Below are 23,266 nucleotides of genomic sequence, written 5' to 3' on the forward strand. Positions count from 1 at the left end.
TTGAACAGTTGTTTTTTGCAACTTGTTGGACTAAAAGCTATGTAACAGTATCCTTCCTCCCTCTTCTACAGGTAGCAATTTATCATATGGCAGTTAACTATCTTAGATGGTGCAGAACTCAACTGAAGATGGTTTTAGAATGGAATAAAGTACAAATGGATCCCAGGTCAACAAACAGAGAATTTTAGAAGTCTATTCCAAAACTCACTGTGTTCTGGAGCATTGAAATTCTGACAGATGATCTTCTATGGCTTTTGCCAAACAAGATGACAGGCATGTCCATCTGAAAATGGATCACATCAGGGCAGGTGATTTACAGCTAGAACCCAGAAAATGTCACTGATAAAGTCCTGGAGTTTAGAGAGAAGGGAAGGAGACTGATTTCAAAAAGAAATAAAAATAGGGATTAAACTAAATTTAAAAAATTAAGCAGCAACTCTTAAGAAAATTACAGGAAGACAACAGTTGAGAGAAAGCGCAAGTTTGAGGAATACGTTCTGTGCCTTTCTGACACCATACATCCAGTGGGAAAGGTATAGAGAATATCCCCTAGGGTACTGATGGGTCAAAGTCTCAGAGCATCTTTCACACATTCAGAAACACAGTAGGAAGAAGACTCCAAGAGCCACTACAAGAAATAAAATTGTACAGTGATTTATTTTAAATCTAGAAATATTTTACATTTTTACATTAGTGTGCAGTTCATGATGTCTCAAAAATACAGAGTGCAGGTACATGTATAAAAGTACAATGTGGGGCTAACCACAGGTCTCAAAGTTACCTTAATTATTTAAGGCATTAAACCCCCATCTTATACTTTAAAAAGCCACATATAATTACATTCAAAAATTCTTTTATGCAATTCAGCTAACAAGTTTATTTTTAATTAAATCTAAACTGGTAAAAATACCGATACCCTCCTTTCAGTCTGGTACAGCTCACTACAAAGCCTGTGATAATGTTGAAGTGCTTCAGTAGTGAAGATTGCATATGCTCTTTTACTCAAAGGGAATTAACACACATTCTTCATTTAAAAAAAAAAAAAAAAAAAAAAAGGCAGAACAATTTCTTATACAAGGTAGTTCCAGGTGCAAGCTCGTGGCAGATGGACAGCCTGGTACATTTCTCAGTGCTGCTCAAGCCTTTCAGCTGAAGACAAAACTACATTGGCTATAAACTATCATAGCACCTCCCTATATGGATGTCAGTGTATACTGTGCGTCTCGTAACTAAGAGTAGAGCTGAACTTAATGCAACATTCTTTAAGTCTACATTCAAAAGCTTATTTGTATAACAACTTCAGTACACCGCTTCAGAAAAACTTGGGGAGATAAAAATTAGTCAAATACAATAATGGCATGATTTAATGTGACTGACACTGCATATAAACATTGAATATATAAGGGGATAGAGCAACTATCTTACACTGATTGTGACTGCAAGAATTTGGGCAGTACCTACCTAGCTGAGCTAGGTCACCCTTATCACATTTTACTGCTTTCCAACTTTTTGTCCAACTATGAAACAGTCAATAACAAAGTCTAAAACATCTACAGTTATCATCTTTCTAAAAAAAGAGGGGAGGGGGGTCAGAACTGATGTCCTGTCATCTATGAAACACCAACTATTCAATATAACTGAATGTTGCAGCTGTCATAACAAAGTCAGGATTAAAGTAAGAACATGCCTGCAATGTGAGGCAAAAAGCCATTATTTTGAGTCTCTAGCCCTTAGGCCAACAGATGGAACATTATTAAATTATTTCTAACACTGAAATGAACTGAAGAGGATAAAAGTTTCCAACCCTTTTCCTTTCTGAAGAGTCACTACCTAGCCTCACTAATTGCTTAATTTTTTTTAGCCCTAAAAACAATTAAACCAGCAAATAATTTTGCTATAACAAGACTGGAATGCACTCTAGACTTTCATTTTTCAATGCAGCACATTAGTTCAGTAAGTAGGAAAGTGATCTGACACAACTTCTTTATATTTGCTGTATACTGTGTTCTCAACAATGGGTACGAATTTGTTCCATCAAAACTTGAAGAAAGAATATATGCAAGATAGTATGGAAAAAATCAACTACCTTTTTATCCATCAGCATTAGACAGGAGTGAACTACACATAGACATAACTCCAGTGTTTTACCTGTAGGTCAAGGAAATGCTATGGCTAAAATTAAGAGAAACATTCACATTCAAGGTTCTTCATGCTACCCATTAGCAAACCAGCCAAGATAATACTATTCAGTTAGCTTCAGCAATAGACCAGCCCTACTGCAGGTGCAGAGCTTTAGTAGTTAAACCTTCACAGCTCAGGTAATTATTTGAGGATGCAGAGATGCTGTGATCTGCTTCGCAGAACATGCTAGGATACAGACAGACCTTGCCTTCTGTTTACTTGTTTCAAGTTTTTTTGTTTAACAATTCCAAATATTCCCCTTTCTTGTGACTTCTCTATTAGTTGCCAGTGTTTTACGCATACTTTTACTGCAGTACTGAGCAAATGCAGGACAATACATTGCTGGTGAATTAAAATACTAGTTTACAATACAGTAGCTACATTCAGCTATTTTAATTCCAGTTAGCTATCCATTAGAGCAACTGCCACAAGACGAACCATTTCCAGAGGACCATTCCCACCCCCACTGTCTTCCCATATTCAGCACATCATTCTGTTTTAGTCAGTATCCTTTGTTATAAAACATGAGAAAATTTGTTGATTTGTAATCAGCATGTTTTATAACTATGTATTTTTCATAAAAATATAACCTTTGCCTTTCTAAATACCTCTACAGACCTGTGGAGAACAGTGGCTCCAATCAGTCAACAAGTTTTAATGAAAATTCCATAAAAATATCACATCTAAAGATCAATATAATATTCATCTTTGATTGGACCTAAAATTAATGTGCAGTCATATCTGACTTACAAAGTCTGACTAAAAAAACCCAAGGATTGAAATATTTACATTATACATATTTTCCAATTACAGTGCTATTAGAAAGTGGAATGTCTTTTAGAATTAAAAAATAAACTCAAGCCTCACAGGGCAGCTCCAGACCAGAGTGGCATCTTCATTTTGTGTATTTTTAAAACAGGAAAGATCTCATTAACATTTCATGTGTAGATTATTTCTCTGCCCAATGATCTGTAAAATTATGCTCCTGAATTACCATCATGTCCCACAAAGTCATTAAGTGTTAAATAACATTAATATTTATAACTATGTGACAGCGTGGACTATATATATACACACACACACACATTCGTGCACGTACTTAAAATCTTTAATTTTGTAAGGGTGATTCTAGGTTAAAAATAGGGTGTATTTATGTATAAATGTAGTTGCTAGAAAAATCTATCTAAAGCTTTAGAATTTAGTACTGACTTAAGTGTCTGTTTTTAGACTGTAGAGGAGGAAAACTTGGACAATCTTTAAATTAGTTAAATCAGCTTGCAAGCTGATTAGTGGATTTTTTTTTAGTAATACACAATTTCACTGGCAAAGTATATAGCCACCAAGGTCTAGAGCATACACTCCCATCTATTATTAGAACTGGGCAGACCTACACACAATCTCCTTTGAAAGATTGCTAGATAGAAGTCTATTTGTCCCTTGGAATTGTTCTTTCATCGTAGCCAGGTAGAGGGCACCCACTGGGGTTCTGTGTCAAGTTTGTTTATTAACCGAAGTAACTCTTGATACGCCTTATCGAGATCAGAATTCACAACTGCTGTATCAAAGTAGTGACCATTGTTCTGTTCCATCTCCCTCGTCTTCTCTATGATTTCTCTCAGTTCTTCTGGCTAAAATCAAAAACAGATTTATTGTATGTATGTAAGCCTTCTCCCATAGCAATGGAGTAGAGAAAGGTAACACCTCTACTCGGGTCTTTTACACAAATTTTCATGGTATCAGTTTTGGCTACTGAAAAATTTCTGAGAACATTTAACCACGATACACATTTGAAAGCCAGGGACATTCAAGACACTTCTACATTTTGGCATCATCACCAATCACTTCTGATTGGCCACAACTGACAACCCAGTAAATAACTGTCCCAGATGGAAGTGAATGGGGAAGATACATTGCTACTTATTCTATAACATGCATCTTATTGAGGATCTTCAATCATGTTTTTCAAAAATAAGTTATATTGCTAAGGCCCCTATCTTTCCAAAGGGGCTGAAGATGTCAGAAGTGGCATGGGAGAAAGTTTGAATGGTGTGGAACAGACAACATGCCTCTGCCAGCACAGCCAAAGGCAACAGCTATCATTAAAATATTTTTACCCCCAAAAGCATATAGGAAAAATAACCAAAGCCAAACAATGAGAACCACAGTGAAAAATAACAGTGGAGTCAATAGAATCACTATAGCATCAGGCAAATAACACTGCAGAAAAATGGAAAAAAAAATTATAAGCTGGAAGGGAAAATGTCAGAAACAGGAATATTGCCCATGTGGATAAAAGATGCTAAGGAAGAAGTAGACCTCGATGATTTTACTTTAGTGTTTTGATTATTACACTTGGATTCTAAAAGCATGTTTCATTTTATCTTCCTCAGCTTATCTTACTGCTCAGTTATATAAAGTAATTTTGGGGTATGATGTTTGAGACAATGGTGGCAAAGTGCTCCCACTGTTGTAGATACAGCTCCTTTAAAAAACTGAAGATCAACATCTTTTGTTAGCCTAGCAGTACATGCTTTGTATTCTATAAGCAAATAAGGGCCTTTTCTGAGCTTTCAGACACCCTGGTTTAATTTCTGGGTTTCAATTCCATCCTACAGAACTAAATTTCATTTAACTAAATCTGAACTAGACAAACAGATATTGACACTATTCACGTTCATGCATGAAGAGTGATCCTACAGGATCAAACATTAGGATAACTTTATCTGAACAGTTTAGTTTTAGAATACATTTTTAAGAAAGTATTTTCAAGGGCAGATAGGCCCTCAAAAGGGAAGGAAAAAAAAAATCATTTGCTTCCCAGAATTACTCTCATGTTTACTTGAAAATAATGAAGTTGGTTTTTCCAGAGTTTTGAAATAAAGGGTCATATTTTTGTGCCCAAATGCAGGAACCACAACTGATTCTGCAACTAGAAAGAGACATTGTGCCCCAGGATTACTGAATTAGCAGTTGTCCATGTCCCATACACCACACACATTCAGGTAGGCAAAAGCACCCTAAGCCCTTCCCTTAGTATGGTCTGCACATTAATCTGGGAAGAACATATCTCTAAATCATAGCACTTCCTGTATAGTGCAAGTACCTTTAACATTTCATAATTCCAAAAGAACAGTATACAAATATGTTCACTGAGAGCAGTCTAGAACTGTCAACAAAAATTAGAATGGTTTCAGAAGAAATGTTAGATGTGTTACCTTTGGATTTTTCCCTTCTTTGGCCAATAAAGCACGTAATCTTTCTTGTGAAGGTGGTGCAATGAATACAATATATGGCTTCAAGTCTGAATTGCGTAGCGTCTTCAGGGACTACAGAAAAATAGAGAACAGTAACTGTAGAACAGTTAACAAAGGTTCCACCCATGAAATGGATGTTTAATGATGCATTGTTCAAATAGTATAATTGATAATATACTCCTTAAAAGACTACTAAATTAATTACAATTGTACAGTATATTAACTGCAGTATTATTAACTGTAATTGTACCAACACCTCCACTCAGATTTCAGTCACCATTTCCTATCAAATTGGTATTCCAACATCTTTCGGTCAAGAACATTCTTCATAATTTAACTGAGACTGAGGGAATGTATCTTTTGGTATCCAAAAGCAAAAAAAAGTCTCCTAAATTAAAATATGTTTCCTAATAATAGTATATCAGCTTTTATTGAAAGAAGAGTTTACATACTATCAAAAATTCCAATTTAATTTTCAGTTTTGAAGATTAAAATACAACAGATGCACTAAATGCTTATATATCATCTTCAAAAAGGTTAAATAGGTATATTTCCTATCTTTTGTTATACCTTGTTAAAGGGAACTAGATTGTAATTTGTTTTTTCCAAAACCTTCCTTCTTTGTGTCTCAGGACAAATTACGTCTCCAACTTAAATTTTACAGATACGAATTAGATCAAATCTATTTTCAAAGTGCTATGAATTTTCAACCTATTTGTTTTCATTATGTGCTTTGTGAACCCATGAGCTAGGCTACTGAAACATCATACAGCCCTAACTGGTGACGGCTAATTCTAGCTTCAATATTACTACACTTTACTGATGCATCTTAGTTTTAGGACTTCTCTTGCAGCAGTTACAACAGCAGCAGATCTCAGGCTGTGTTCTACGACTAGGCCTACTATGTTTGGCTAAATTTTTAAGTTGAACTCTATATGCATAGTTTGTCCCTTCTTTCTCCACAGCATAAGGGTCTCTCAGGTAAAGAGCTGTTCAGTATTATTGATATGATGAACTGTAATCCTGCCTGTTAGGGAACTGCATAATCACATTTCCAAAATGCAGTTTCCACATGTAGTCCCAAACAACTTCACCTCCATCTGCAAAACCTCAGAGCTCGCAAAGTAATTAGAACAGTGAGACACAAAAAAGCATGTTTTAGTTAATTTTTCAACTCAAATACTTAAAGCTAGTGAAAACTAGGGGCATGGAGACCAAGGCCCTGTCTACCTTTAGCATAGATACAGAAGATGTTATGAATACAACATTCCTTGTCTGAAAATATACAGAACACACTAAATAGTTGAACACTACTGAATGAAAATTTAGAATGAACATGGAAATGAATTTTGAACACATGCTTTTTACATAAACCAAATATAGCTCTTTAGATTTTCACAGTAGCTGCTAGAATAAAAACACAATAGGCAACAGCTTCTGCCATACCTGAGTATGAAGATTTAAAAGGCATATCTTGCCAGAGTTGATTACTTGCCGCACAGAGTCTATGCTAGTACCATAGAGATTCTTCTCAAACTCTCCATATTCAATAAACTTCCCTGCAGCTATGTCATTCTCAAATGCCTGTCGGGAAATGAAATGGTAATCCCTCCCAGCTACTTCATTCTCTCGCCTGCTCCGAGTTGTATCTATAAAACAAGAGCAACCAAAAAGAAATCAAGACAGTGATATACCTGTAGAATTTCAAGTGGCTTAGGAGAGATGCTGCTAATAAAGCAAAAAAGGCATCTGAAATATCCAGTAAGAAATGTAGGTATTATTTTCAACAAAAAATATCCCTGAACAGATTAGTCTGCCAAATACCAAACCTACATGTAGAGTTTTTATTTTTTATTTTTAATTAGTCTAGAAATATTTAATCAACTAGAAAAGGAACACAGTTTCACCTGTGCAGCTGCATTCTGGATGGGAAAAAAGTGTTAGCCATTTATAACATGTTAAGTTGTTTGTAAGCCTAATTTACAGTATAGTAGACATTAAATATATAGCAGTCAATGAAAATTTAAGAAGTTTGGAAAGGCACTAAATCACCAAAATTGAAATTTGTGCAGGATAGTCATGTTAAAGATTCTGACAGATGTGCCAGTTTCTTTTTCAAACTGCTCTAACACACTCCAACTTTATCCAAGCTGAAATATATGCTTATCTTAATGCCTCTATAACACTATGTTAGGACACTGGATTTGCATTGATTTACCAAAGCTACTTTTTGCTACACAAGACTTGACTTGTTCTTTATCCAAGAGTTGACAATATCCTACTCAAAAAACCCCAAAACCTAATCCTAATTTTAAACACAAGAGGACGTGCCTGCAGACAGTATTTAGAATGAGCAATCACATCTGCCTGTCAAACTTACGTGGCACTGCGGAGGCAAAGCGATCTACTTCGTTATTCATGAGCCTCTGACGCAATTCATTCTGGCCGCAGTTCTGCGGCCCGATCAGAACAATCGGCCTTTTCCTGTTTGCTGGTTGATGATACAGTGACATTTCCTCATAGGTCAGTATTTCCTCATTATCATAATCTTGAGAGAAAAACATAAAAGTCAAAACATGTATTATTGCTAGGTGCTAAGTTTAAGGAAGCTCCTGTCTCTCTTCCCAGCATCTATCTGCAAGCAACCAAAGCAAGAAAACTCCAAAAATTATCACTTGTGGCTGTCCCATAGGACAAGATATTCTTTTTCCCCTTCTGGGGAAAGAAAGGGTGCTTCCAGTCCCTACTGGTTAAGCGGAAGTATAAACTCGGGAAACAACCCTCTTGCCAAAGAGCAAGTTTCTAGTTTAAGAATAACATTTTATGCTGAACAACAACAAAAAAAAATCACCATCCCAAACCCAAGGTACTTTTGTAAGAGTATACTTTTAACAACCCTCACAACTCACTGTGGACTAAATTTCCATCTACTAAACTTAATCATGTGGAGTTTTTCAAAACCATAATAAAGTAACCATAATAAAGTGGTTCATCATTGTAAAACTGTGAGAGCTTCAATGCCCCCAAAGCTATTTATTTTTCTACCTGTATCATCTGGTATTTATAAAAGGCACTAAATGTCCTTACAGATCCTGCTGCCAACCTCTTTTACATCTTTCACTAAATACAGTTGAAAACCATACTACCACCACCACACGGAACATCAGCAGGCAATATTTCCAACATCATATCCTGAATTTCCACATTCCGTTCACAGGGCTAACTATTCCTAGAATCTTCTATAGCTGTTACAAGCGAACACACTGTGTAAAAGATGTTGCTTACCATCATTTTTATTTGCATTGTATAAAACCTTTTTCCGTTTCTTTTTATTTTTCTTCGCACACCAGAGTTTTCCTAACCAAAATAAAATCAACACAATTAATTATCTGTACAGTAAAAAGCTCCCTATCCTACCCACTATCTGGATTTTTAAAATGGAGGGTTTTTTTCCTTAAGTTTTGAAAATGCATAATGTTTTTCGGTTCATTACAAGTCTGGGATATAAAGCAAATGTTGCATGTCATGGTCTTCAACTGAGTCATAGTAGATATAACTCTTTTTAAGAAAGAAAGAGGCTTCTCAAATTCTCCTACATTACCTCCATTTCTTTGTATATCATTCCAATTGATACAACTAAGTTCTTGATATAAATACAGGTCTGACTTTAGAATTTCGAAGACTCATCCCATTTGTACTATAAAAAAAAGTGGGAGAATTTTCTATAATTCTCTATGCAAACAAGGTTCCAGAAAGCCCTCTAATTAGCACCTGTATTACAGAAAATTTCTCTTTGGAAAGTGTATATCCAACCTGATTTTTCTGGCTCCTTGTCTTCTTCTATGGTTTGCTTCATTGCTTCTCTCTGCTGTTGAAAACTTTTTCCTTAATGCATAAAAAAAGTACAACAGCAGTTAACAGTTAAAAACCATTCCCATTTATAACTAAAAATGTATATATATTTCCTTACTTTCCTCTAACGACCTACTCATTTTACTTTTTCCTATGTTGTTAAATCTCTGAAGGTTCTAGTGGAATACAAGATGCAAGAGAAACTCACTGGGGAAAAAATAGGCTGGTCATACATAAGATGTAAGGTTATCTCACCCTAACAGAACAAATCTGAGAAAATTAAAAAACATTAAATGAGCCCAAGTTTCAACAACAAAGAGTACAATAAATATGCACGGCATGTGCATCACATTAGTAATACCCTTTGAAACTAAGGATACTTGGAAGTGATGTTATTCATATTTACACAAAAATAAGTGTCTGTGTTGTTTCAATAGCATTACCTATATCAGACGACAGGTAGGTCAAATGTCCAGTGATTTTGGGAGCATGTTATCCAACTTTAACAAGATGCCTTTTTAGTTAGCGTTTCTTAAGTTCTAAGTTTATTGCCAAGCAAGTCACATACCCCTGGCATCATCAGCAAGTATGTTTTTGTACTCTCTTAGAATTGTCATATTGCTTGTATATCACCTTCTTCAGATATGCGAACATAGGTAATAATGCAATATTATTAGTGAATGGTAAATAGAAAACCAGCTAAGTTTCCTTCCCAGCATGACCTGAATTTTTTTGTGAATATTGGAAGGAAGGATTCAGCCTTTCAAAGAAATCCAATAGAAACACTTGCAGAAGGTTAAAGTTGGTGCGAAACCTGTTTCTTTATTGCTTCCAAACTATACTGCTCAAGAAAGAGTTGCAGAGCATTCAAATTGTTCTGGGCAGTTTTGTTTGGAAACTGAAAATACTGGAATGATGACATTTCCAAATTATGAGGATATGGCTTCCTAATTATTTTAACATATTAGATATGTTCTATTTATACAAAATCTTTTGAACATCAGCCTCAAAGAGATTAGCCTATATTTAACATCAGCGTTCTTATCTTAATCAAATGTCATAAAATAATGTCATACTTTATAGTATTTGAAAAGTCTTTTTTTTGCTATGTTTAACAGAAAAGCAGATCTCTAATGAACTGAAATGCAGTTCATAATTCAATGCAAAAATTATATACTGACTCCAATTTCTGAAAACTCAGTTACTCAAAAGCCCCTAGCAATTAGAAAGGAAGCATGACAAAGCTACTTTTAACTAAAGTTCTTCCCTGAGCAAAAACATGCAGAGAAATTATCACCTAAAAAGATATGTTTTAAAAATATACTAGTTGAAATACTGAATAACCCATCAGCCGCTCTCATCTGACATAGCAAGCAGGTTGAAGTGCAATGTTTTTGCAATTGCCAGCAGAGGGAACTCTGAATCTGCAGAATCTGCAGGGGGGAAGGAGAGGAGATTAGCTCTTGAAAGGCAAACTGCAGTGGAAAGGGAAGCTTTTCTGTGTTCAACATCTATACAGAGAGATCCCAGTTTACGCTATTGTCATCTAAAGCTCAACGTATTTAAGTAAATTATATAATTAATCCTGCGCTCTGCTGCAAGAGGTTCAAAGTCATAGACGTTTAAGGCAGTCAAGGTATACGAGTCTTTGAAAACTAGATTATTGCCCACTACCGCTATGGCAACAATGGCCTGTCAAGCTTTTGCTAGAGCTTTACTTACCAGGGATAAGGCCTGCCAATGGTTGATTGTCCTCATCTCCATCTCTGTAGGCCTGCCACCAGTTGGGATCTTCTTGGCTGATCACATGGAGTATATCTCCTTTTTGAAAAGATAGGCCTAACTCTCGGCAAGGGACATAGGGGTCATCAGAGGGATCATAGTCAAAATGTGCTTTCACATGTATCTGTGGAAGATCAAATGTAAAAACAGAGGAAAAACTGGTGCTTCTGAAGAATTATACCCCTTCTTCCTGTGATTGCATTGGAGCTCTAATATATAAAAACTCCAAGATCCTATAGAATGGAGATTTTATGTGGCATAAAGGAGATAATGGAATGTAATAATTAGATACATTAGTCATGAAAAAGATGGAGTTGGGCTAGTTTGGAGATGACGGCCTGAATTTGACCTTTTAAAATTATAAAGTGTATGTAATTTCCTCACCTCCTCAGAAGGCAAAAAAGAGCTACTGATTTAATTTTTTTGCATTAAGAACTTATCAGATATTCTCATTTTTTAAGAGTAAGTAGTAAATGCACGTATTGAGACCCATTTTGCTAGATTATAGGTGGAAGTTTTTGACACACAGTGCACAGAGATTTATATAAAACTGTTAAAGCTGTCTAAAGCAAAACATTAGCTAACAAAATAGTGAACAAAGTTTTCAGTGTTCAAATTTTTCCTCCTAAAGCATATTTTCAAGTTCAAACAAAAACATTTAAGTTCCAACCAATAAAATTTTATATATATATATATATATATATATATATATATATAAAAAAAAGTACATACATAGTAGGTAATTTCGAAAGGAAATTTCAGAAGCACACAGTTCTGGTTTTGTATTTTTTTACTATTTCAGAAACTGAGTTAAAAAATCATACTTTTAATTTCAGCTTATCACCGTCAATCATTTTCATTAGCTAATTCAGGTAATAGTATGGTGGTTTAAATTAATTTTTTTTTTTGTTCCACAACATACAGAAGTATGTATCCAAAACTCAAGAACTTATGTAAAGCTACTTACAACTGTCTCCTTCGCAGGAGGTGGCTTGCTCTGCTGACTGGGAATCAATACGAAGGTCAGAGTACCGTGCATGTCAGCCTGAGGGGAAAAAAAGCTCTTCAGTATGTAGTATCAAAATCTGGCTCAACGTTAAGAATTCTAATAAGTAACATGCTTTAGAAAATGCTGCATTAATTCCTAGGAAAGCCAGTTCCTAAAAGCATAATCTATAAGTGGGTTAAAAGGTTATAGTACAGATACAGATGCAGTGATTCAGTGAAAGACTAAAAAGCCTAGAATTCTTTATTATGCACAAATTATTCCTATTTGAAATGGGGCACTTGCATCTCTGTAAGGAAGTGGAGGACTGTGAGAATTACGCTCTCTTGGTCTGTTCCAAATACCAACAAATGAGTCTATGCTGGGAGGAAAAAACATGGAAAATTTTAGAGAGAAAACTTTTGTATACAAAGTGCACGTGTATACACACAAACATATAAAGATATAATAAAAAGCAAGCACCAACTCTGCGAAGAGGCCTAGATATGTCTCACTTTAAACACACCATCCCATGAACCATAACACAATTCATGCTGCATAAAACCAAAATGCATACAAGTATCACAAAAAATTCAGACCTAAGGCTTTAATAAAGCAAACATAACTGAACATAACATGATCAGGCTCCAAGAAAGCAAAACCCCACAATATTCAGTCAGCATGCATAACTCTGCAAAGAAACGGGTAGTGATGGTCTAGATAGTCTTGTCTAGTCATGTACAATTCATTATCATTTTACTAGCACAGGATGAAGCAAAAAATTAGAAAGAAAATAATTTCCATCTTCTGTTTAAAGTATTCTCTGGGGATTGAAATATTTGAGTCTAATTTTTAAAACTTCAATTTCACATTACAAAATACAAAAATCTACATATAAAAAACATTAAAGCTGAAAACATTTATTTAAACTAAGAAATTTTAGAATTTTAGCCACGTAATTTGCTTTAATGTTAATGTATTATGGTTTTTAATCTTTTATTCTGTAACTCTAGCTTGCAGGAGCTGCTCAAGAACAGAGCAAGCTCTCCACAGAGAACAACTCTAAACTAGCACTGCCAGAGTTGAATTATCTACTAAGCACATAGGAAACACTTTTCAGAAGCATAAGACTTAGCTGCATATGGCTTTCTTTTTCTTTTTTTTTTTTTCTTTTTTCTTTTTTTTTTAAATGGAGACAATTACGAATCTTGAGTCATCTCAGAAAACTTTGATTCAAAAAACAAGGACTGTGAAAGCTTTTCAAGTATCTAGGAGTATATTTAAATGTGTTAAAAGAAATTCTCTTCATGAATTCACTCCATTCATTGTCTGAACAATCTAATGAGGAAATTTCAGAAAGGAAATCCAAGTGAAAGTGGAAATTATCCATTAAAAAACATAGTCTTATTCCACAAAGCATGTGGCAACTTCATCTATGTATATTACTGCTTGTCCTTTCTATAATAATGCAACTTACACTAGAACTCAAGTCTTTGCCCTGATTTTGATTTGCAGACAGACCTTAAATCTATTAAGTAATTCAAAGATTTGGTAAATATGATATTCCTAATTTCAATTTTTTTCCCAAAGATCCTATTAAAAAAGCAATAGTGTACATTTTCAATGTTTAGTATCAAAGTTATAAATTAACTTAAAAAAAAAAGTCATTTTCATCTGTTTTTACTTCAACTGAACAGTCTTCCCTCCTACAATCAGACCAAAGATTCAAAGTCAGATTCAAGGCGTCCCGTTTCTGACATCGATTAATAGCAGATACTAAGGAAGAGCATGAGAAAATTGCAATATCGGACAAAAGGGAAGTATTGGCAATTCTCAGTTTTTAGCATCCTACATCACAGGGCCTTTGCAAGATAGTACTTCTGCATTAATAGCTCCCGATGGATTGTTCTCCTGTGATTTTGCCTAGCAGCTTTTAAACTGATGTACAATTTTGTCATGAGTGTCAATAATACAGCAAACAAATGAAAAATATCTATGCTGGTAAAATTCTAGAAAAAAGTATCGTTATTAGGAGGGAAAGAGCAAGCAGCCTAGTCATGTAAAGATTTTGCATGAAACGATCGCACAGCTAATCAGGTTTATTAATTGCAGACTAAACCAAAGACAGATGAAGAAAAATCATGGTTTTTCAGATCTAAGCAAAATCTTTAAGAGATCAATAAAATTAAGTCTCAAGAAGGTAACTTGACTCTTCCAGGTTTGTAGGCCTCGTTTTTACAGGTAGCTGCCTTTCTGCTTATTAATATTTTACTTTGCGTCAGAAAGGAAACTTAAAATGGTCCTCTACATGTAAATATTAGCTATCGGAATGAAAAGATTTTAAAATAATGTTAAATAGGACTACAAATGACAAGCCGAGCCATCAGGCTTCAGTCTTATGAAATGAGTATTTCTTGCAAGGAAAAGTAGTGCACGGCTCACCAATAAGTCAAAAACTTCATTAACATCTTTTCCACGAATCTCAATGCCATTAATCTCCAGAACTTCATCCCCTTCATGTAACAGCCCACTCTTCTCTGCGGCGCCTCCTTTGACTATTCGACTAATGATGACAGAATCCATTTCGTTGCGAACAGTGGCACCCTGCAGAGTGGCAACAAAATCTGGATTTATTACACATACAAAACTCAAAGTCATCTCTTGCATATACTCCAAGTCAGTGGAGAAAGATTTCTACTTTGAAAGAGAACGCAAGTAAGAGCTTGGATGCATATACCTAATGCTGCAGTTAAGAAAACAACCAACCAAAAGAAAAACCCCATGCATTTCTTTAAAGTGCACTGAATATTCAAGAATTGAATTTGTGTTGCACATATAAAAAGCCATTTTTAAGGATTTTTCTTATGGAAAATAAACACTTATTTGAAAGATGAAAAATAAAAGATGAAAGAGCTGTTAAAAAGTCTTCAGTGGTTGGCACAAGGACACAAACTCTACTGCAGCAAAACTTGGGACAATGCCTTCAATCAAGAAGCCCTGTCCAAACCCAAGTTTACAGCAGTTGTATGGACTATAAATGGTAGTATGTCAAGTGCTGGTATCAAATACATAAAAGTTTATCATCTATGAGCATTTCTCATGGGGGGGAGGGGAGGTGCAAGTTAAACATCACCTCCACATTCAAATTTCAAAGCTTTCATTGCAATCTGCAAAGGATAAAAACGCTTGCCTGCTTTGCATACAATTTTGAGTAAGTATCAATACATACCAGTGGAATATCTCGAGCTTTCTCAATACGAACTATTTTAACCGTCTCCCCTCCATACATGCCAACATTCTCATAAATCTTCTCATCTGTCACTGGCTCTGGTTGCATTTCTTGTTCCGCAACCTTATCGTGAGCCAGTAGGAGTGCCTAGTGTTAAACAAAATCAGTTCAGTTAAAGAAAATTTTGCATTTTGTATCTATATAAAATAGTACAAAGTTCAGTGAAATTCTTCTGCAGCTACGTAAGTCTTCGCAGGCTACAGAAAATTGCAAAATGACTCAAACAATGAAAAAAAGATTATTCATCACAGCTATACAACTAAGTTTAAACACATTTTATTATCAGGGTTCCATATTTTACATAGTTGCAGGATTCAACCACTTGCAGAGCAGTAGTCCATAATTTTAACTATAAACTTACCGAAGTTTTATTGTTATCAAAAAAGACCAGAAATATCTTTGAAAACATTACTGTAAAATAACGAGCCTGCAGAATAAAGCAACGTCTGCTCAGCACTAGGTGTTTTGTTCATTTCTGTAATGTAATTTTGAAACCTACAGGAGTCAGGTGCCCACTTGTACCATTCTGAAAAGCAAAAATAGAGGCAGGAGGGAAGGAGGGACCAGAAAACACCTGAACAAGTTGACTTTTATTATAATTGCAGGCATATGAAGGTGCAATTACAAACCCCCCAAATCTCCAGCTTAAATTTTAGAAACAACCCAAAACTTCCAAAGTTCTTGCAATGCTTTAATGAAAATTTTGGACCCCCGTAACACAGGTGTTTGTTGGTGGTCAAAGGTTTTCAAAGTGAAACACTGAAGCAAAACAGTATATTACTTTGCAATTCTCAGACTGCAAACTCTTTGGGACGTGTAGTACCTACTACCACACACTTGCCAAAGTTTGCTTCAAAATTTTGGAGAATACAAAAGCAATGTTAAAAACAACTGTGACTGCAATTAAAGTTTTCCTTTGTAAAAAAGGAAAACAAACAAAAAACCACCATGGAAATTGTCTTATTATGTATGCAACTGAGGATATAGACATAAGAAGTTATTGCGGAGAAAATAACTTACGGATTTACAACTTGCCCACAGGACAAGATTTCCTTTATGTACCTTATGGTAAGTGTGAAATAGTTTTCATTAAAAGAAAAAAGAAAATATACATAAGAAAAAAAAAAATATATATATATACACCCTACTGACCTAACGGTACCTTGTTCACATGAAAATTACCCAATTATACCTGTAAAATACAGCAGAGGCTGAATACAATCATACACTACACGTTAGTACAAATTTCCATTAGTTGCAGGACATTAGAAACCTCTCACCCTACAGAAATATTCAAGCTTTGCCACAGAGATGAAGAACAAAATCCCCTCCCCAACCAGCCCAAGACATTTGCAAAAATGTAAAATAGACTCGAAACAGCATTAAGAAATATATCCAGTAGATTAGCAGACTCATGCTGTTTTACCTGCATGTGAGGGGCATTCAGCAAAGCATTAAGCTCCTGCCCATCTTTGTGGTGACTGGGTTTCAAAGCACTCTGTACCTACAAAGAAATCAGGTAGTAAAGCTCTTACTCTATCCAGTGATATATGTTAAAAACACAAAACCCCAACCAAATAACCCCAAATGCCAAAAAACCAAACCACCCCGCCAAAAACAAACAACCAAAAGCCCCCCCAGACCAAGTACAAAGTCCTAGTTGCAGTTACTCATTTTACAGAAAGTAAAAGGATGTCCACCTAACTGTTACACTGGCTCATTAAACTTAATCTGGTGCACGTTAGAAACCCATGCAGTGAGACTACAGAACTACCCTAGCGTGTCTTGTCTCAGTAATTCTCTACAATACATCATATAGATTTGTCAACAGCAGAGACTAACAGAGAGCTCAGCTATGACAAAAGAGACGCATAAAAAAAATTAGTAAAAGGAAGAAGATAGTGAAATCAGTCACAATGAAGTCTATTATTTGAATATGCCAGGTTCTAGACTAATTTCTCATTAGCATGGCTAGACTCCCTTTTGCTTAAAAGGAGATAGCTTATCTTTACCCAAACTATTTCTACCAACAGCAAAACTACACGATTTCAGGACAGGTTTCTACCATCCATGCTGAGCCGCCTGCCTCAGAAAGTGTGAAGTCAGAACTTCAAAACACCAGGGCCCCAGGAAACCAGGTTTCTTTGGCTGGTTCCAAAATAATCCACGTTAATAAATGGATTGTTTTTGCTTAAGCAACTTTGGGTGCCAAAAAAAGGTTTGCATTCTCATTCTGTTACAGAAGATGCCTTGCCATCATCTCTCAAATAGTAGAAAATCTCAGCACATTTAAAGAGAAGCCAGGAGCAGGGATTTTGCTTTTATTTAAGGGAGAAAGAATTGCTGTTGCAATATGAACTTGCGTAACCAACATTGCAGACTGCCTTTTTCTGCTAGAGCTACAGAAGCCTAAGCTCTAGAGCAGGTTCTCTACCACACTGCAAAGCCCCAACAAAATTGATGTCTGTAGCTTTAAAGAAAGCTTTTGGGACATGCAGTCGAAAACAGTTTCAGAATTGTACAGTGTCACTGATGAACTGTGCACTAAAATAGTCACATTGGCATTACCTGCCATTTAAAATTAATGCTATATGTGCATATGCCATTTTTCTTTCTTATAATGTTTTGTTGTTTGCATCATCAAGAAGTTATCAGCATCTTAAGTCCAAGCTTTTTCAAGTGCCTTTTTAAAATCACTCTGAAGCAAATAAAACTCTGGAAAGAGGAAAGAGCTGCTTTCAGGCAGAGCAACTCATACCTAAGTTCAGCAACAATAAACAAAACAAAAAAGCTGCCCCCCCACTCCCCACCCTCCCCCCAAAATAAGGAAAAAACAGCCAGGCATACAAGCTACAGAGACCTGGCCAGAGGAAAGAAAATTAAGTTTTTCTTAGGCAAAAATAATTTCCTCCCTTCTTGCTACCATAATAGAAGGAGAGGCCTTTCCAAAAAGGAAGAAACAATCTGGAAAATGAGCCTAAGATCTTCTGCTGAGACAATGCCAGGAGGATACAGGATGGTGTGAACGAAAGTCTGAAAGTTACTCTCAAGATACTTCTGTCAGTCACAGAAATATTTGTTCCAAATTTCCAATTCAACCATTTCAGGATGCCGTTTAACATACTGCAAAATACAAGTAAGTTAAATACATCAGAAGCTGAATTACCGAAAATCCAGAAGATTACATCTGAAAATTGGAACAGGCGTATGCAACATATTGCCTTTTTAGGAATTTCAAGGCCAGAAAGCAAGGGCGGGATGGGGAAAGAGGAATCAAAAAGACCGCAGGAGTATGTTTGCCTTTTATGTAATAGCCTTCTGGGTTATGACAGAATTTGACAGGTTTAAAACAATTTTGGATTTAATCATATAAAAAAAATTTCTTCATGGAGTGCTATCAAAAGACACAACACTGGCTTTATGCCACCTTCTGGCTTTAGGATTTATGAAGCTAACTAAAAAAAAACACAAGGGGTTTTTTTTGGAAGGTGAGGGGTATGGAAGATAGCAGGGAGGAATATGAAACTTTGAAAATAGACCTGGAGTTTTCCTACACTAATAAGGCTTTGCTATTCCACTACAGAATTCAACAGATGATTTGGGCTTGCTGGAGTAACATAGAGTTGGAAGGCATGTTTTCTTCTTGGAAGCTTCCCTTAAGCATTGAATAAGAGAACATCGTATCCATGAAGGAAGAAAAAAAACAGATTTACTAACAGATAAATCCATAAAGCCCCATACATAAATGGAGATCCAAAACTCTGGCTTGTATCAGAATAAATTCCCAAACTAGGCCAATGGAAAATGCGTTTGTGAGGAAGCAGTTTCAAAACAGAAGTTAATCAAAAAGGTCCCTTCCATTCAGGCACACAGACACTGAAGAAGTCCACTTACTTGTCAGCCTGTAGTAAACTATAAGATGCTAAGCCAGAGGCAAGGTCATCCAGAGACAAGCTCAAAAGTAAAGTACTTTCACCTGGTTTTGGCCCAGTCTTACTGACAAATCTAAACAGGAAAATCTTGAGCTGCAGTTTAATCAGCACACTGTGCCTTTAGACAATATTTAAATAATGTCCCTCAAGAATCAGTAATTTCTTCTGCAGAAAACCTCCAGGCTTGCTATGAACTTGTTTTCCTTCACTCACAAGGTTAAAGTCTACAGGAAGGAAACAAGAGTGGGAAGAGATGTTGGAAAAAAAATTGCTTCTAATCAGGCAGAAAAAAAGCCAGATAATGAAAAGAAAATCAGCTTGCCACCATGCTGAAATTGGAGTGATATGTCTTATTGCAGTCGAAGAATGGCTATATACTGGCTTAGATACTCTGATCTGAGCCAGTTCTGAGTAGTTACGTCTGGTTCACTGGGTGCTAATTGCTGGAGCATTTACCCAGCCTCTGGGTCTGGTTTTGCTAAACACTGTGTCCTTATACTCAGGGTGATACTGGTATTCAAGCTAGCTAAAGTTAACGAACATGTATGTGTATTGAGCTGTAGCCTCAGTTTACTGCAATATATACATGCCTTAGGCCATAGAGTGTGGAAGATAAAATTACTGAGCAAACCATCAGAGGGTCCAGCCACACCTAGCCGCGCATGAGAACTCATACTGTTCACAGCAACTCATATCTGATGGGTTTTCTGTAAACCGCTACTCCTGCTTATAAAGCTACAGGTACTGTTCAGCCATATTCAAGTGAGTAAGTCTCAATGAAGATAGTTAACTTTTTGAAAAATTTTCAGTTAAAATCTCACTAAAAAGATTCAAGTTAAAGTCTCAAGTAAAACTCTAGAAGTATACTTTAGTAATTTCTAAAAGACATGCCAGGTCTTATGAAAGAGCAGTCATCTGTCAGACCTCAAAATCAAATCTAATTTGACCATCACAACAGTGATCAAAATATTGAAATTAAGTTCTAAGTGATCTAGTGCTCACTTTAAAGCAAAATGCTTGTTTCCAGTACAGTTGTATTTTCAGAGATGCCTTCCAATTTAGGAACCATGGCTCACTCAGAGGAATGTCAACAGTGAATTGCAATTCAATTGCTGAACGCTTGAAATAAAGAATACTGGCGCTAAAGAGTTATGAGTAACTAATTGCTCTTCCTTCCTGTATATAAACACAGTACCTTTTACATATTACATATCTACCTACACTGTAAAGGAAATTCTTACGCCCAAAATATTTTTCTGGTTATTATTTGGAAATCTGGAAAAAAACAGATATAGCAATCAGTGACTAGTATAATCTATTTTATATGCAACATTCAGTAATTCACACAAGCTCAACAAGTAAATATTTCAATAACAGCTATGATTATAGCTTTCAAATATATCACAGAGATGCATACTGTACATACCTCTTGTGCTAGTTCTTGTGCATTGGAGATAAGAGGATATGGAGGGCTGGCTTTGTTCATGTGCACGGTAACAGCATTGTGTATCTTAAATGCATTCTGAAAATCAGTATTTTGAACAAGTTGTAAAATGAGAGCGATATCCTCTTGGCTCTGAGGGTCTACCAAAATGTGCTGGATATGCTTAACAGAAGTTAACAGTTCTTCCACTTCTAGGTAGAAAATAACAAAATAAGGTACAAGTTAACAAAGGCTAATAATTACATAATGTTTATATTAATATTTATGCCAATTTTTTTCCCTGTTCAGTTTTCAGATCAGCAATGATGCATGCAGATTCATTAGTTATCTATTGTTCGCCCTGAATTTTATTAGTAGAACAGATCAGAATCAAAACAAGGACCACAAGTCAGTGTAAGCAGAATAAAGAGCTGATAGAACACTTAAATTTAAGTGTTCTATCACAGCAACAGTTGTCCTTCTCTGAAGGAAAACACTGATATGTAAAAGATTCAATAATCGCAGCTCATGTATAACTAACTGTGAAAGAGGGCCTAATTTTGCGATATGAAAATAACTACTTTGATAAACTATTCTTGATGCACTGTATATTCACTAGGAGTCTATTTCAAATACACCTTCCCATGTCCATTTGTCTTCTAAGTATGTATTAACTATATATAGCTTACCTGTAGAACGAGTGTTTGATAAGTAAACTACACTCAATTTCTAAATGTAAAATTATGAGCAATCTTATCACATTAAAATAAAAAGGATAAAGATGAAAGAAAAGATCTCTATGATCAGAGTTCTGAAAGTCCTTTGTATCAGAAGAAAGTCCATATCTTTCACTTACTGCAGTTCTACTTGGACCATAAAATACTAAAATATTAATAACTCGTTTCTACATTTTCATAGACTACTACACATACACTACATTCTGAAACTTCAAAAGCTAATTTAATGCTTTAGGAGTGCTTTTTAAAGATTGTCAGCTAATTTAGTTTTAAAACCAACTGGAATTTCTGCAAAGTATGTCACTTTTCAATATTAAAAATTTGAGAAACTATCTAAAACAAGGAATATGAAGCATGCCTATACATCTGTATAAACAGAAGTTAAAAAATCCCCAAGCAGACCAAACAAAACTAGTTGATACTTTGAACCTGAATAATGTATGTATTCTCACATATCATCCAAAAATCAAACTTTCTCAACAGAACTGTTCAGCCACAATAGGCTTTTCAGCAATCTTCTTTCAGTAGGTTCAAGCCAGCTAGAATTCTGAATCCTGGTAATCTTTTAGAACAAATAAAGAAAATAATCCCAAATTTTAAAACTTTCAGTTGATTTTGAGGTCAGTCTCACTTACTGGTATCAAATATCAGCTGTGAGAATCATTTCTCAATTTCAGCAGCCATCTTCACCGTTCCATCATAAGCTAATTAAATAACATTACATAAAATCGGAATGCCATCAAGATGTCAGCCGAGTTAAATCACAATAGCTTTGGATCTCTAACATAGACACATTTTGTCAAGGAGTTTCATTTACCCATTTTTAACCTGAACTTTAACCCAAGGCTGGACTCAAGCCTGTTGAGCATAAGATTAGGATGGCAGATTCAGGGGCACAAGCCTAATAATGCACTCCAATGAAGTTTAATATTTTAAATTTCAGACAAAGCATATTTAAATAAATGCTTTCCTTTTGAGTTAGCAAGTCAGTCTTCTGCATAATAAAAGGAAACAGAGCAACAATACAGTATAGCTACTATTGTTGCATTTTACTGTCTGCAGGACAATTAAAAAACCCCACCCCAAACCATTCCACGCATAGCTGAAAGCATCCACCCCACCACCAGGCAGAGGCTCCTCCCTGTTGCCACCAAGGAAAAAGGCAGTGCAAAAGCTGCACTGAAAACTCGGACACAGGCTGTGCGTGATATTCCATAAGGGAAATCCAGTACAGCTCAGAACATGGAAATTAAGCTCAGTGCCCCACTGGAAAACAGTAAACAAAATGTACTTGCCATCACACAGTGGCAAATGAAATTTGGATAGAAGAGTAAAGAACAGTCTACAAAAATATCTGCTAAATAGGATGTTCTCAACTGACAAATTTCTTACATAGTGGGGTACGCAGATTACCAAAGCATCTCAGAAACTGGTTCTCCTAAGAGTGAGGATATGTACTATTTTCAAGCATAAAAACAAAAAACCAAAAACAGCAACAACAAAAAACAACCCCAAAACAAAAAAACAAAAAAAAAACCCACAAAAACCCACACACCATAGTGGATAAAAGTCAGAGGCTACTGTGCATAAAATTTCCACAAATACCTGTCCAGATAAAAAACAAAACCAAATTCTGGTATTTATTACTGTTTGTTCCAGTTTCAAAGAACAGTGAAATATTAGAGGAGAAACTAACTTCTTCTACCACTCGCTATGTAGAAATGTTTTTTTTTAGATTTATTTCTCAATTTTCTCCCAACCATATATCTAATAATTGAAATACATACATATATGTATATATATGTAAACACAGATTTCTTTCTAATACATA

At 35.5% G+C, this 23,266-nt stretch overlaps 1 protein-coding gene across 1 annotated transcript in view; it reads right to left on the reverse strand.

Annotated features, from left to right (window-relative positions):
• Positions 1–638: 638 nt before the first annotated feature.
• PALS1 (protein associated with LIN7 1, MAGUK p55 family member) overlaps positions 639–23,266 on the reverse strand; it is a 56,259-nt gene continuing 33,631 nt past the window's right edge. Inside the window, exons 3-14 of the mRNA XM_067296610.1 lie at positions 20,702–20,910; positions 16,770–16,847; positions 15,284–15,430; positions 14,497–14,658; positions 12,037–12,114; positions 11,010–11,193; positions 9,249–9,320; positions 8,721–8,792; positions 7,816–7,983; positions 6,882–7,084; positions 5,397–5,507; positions 639–3,809 (exon numbers count right to left, since the gene is read on the reverse strand). Coding sequence (XP_067152711.1) covers positions 3,633–3,809; positions 5,397–5,507; positions 6,882–7,084; positions 7,816–7,983; positions 8,721–8,792; positions 9,249–9,320; positions 11,010–11,193; positions 12,037–12,114; positions 14,497–14,658; positions 15,284–15,430; positions 16,770–16,847; positions 20,702–20,910 — 1,661 coding nt within the window. The 3' untranslated portion in view covers positions 639–3,632. The remainder of the gene's footprint in view (positions 3,810–5,396; positions 5,508–6,881; positions 7,085–7,815; positions 7,984–8,720; positions 8,793–9,248; positions 9,321–11,009; positions 11,194–12,036; positions 12,115–14,496; positions 14,659–15,283; positions 15,431–16,769; positions 16,848–20,701; positions 20,911–23,266) is intronic.

This window comes from Apteryx mantelli, chromosome 4, assembly GCF_036417845.1.
Source record: "Apteryx mantelli isolate bAptMan1 chromosome 4, bAptMan1.hap1, whole genome shotgun sequence".
Lineage (NCBI taxonomy): Eukaryota > Metazoa > Chordata > Aves > Apterygiformes > Apterygidae > Apteryx > Apteryx mantelli.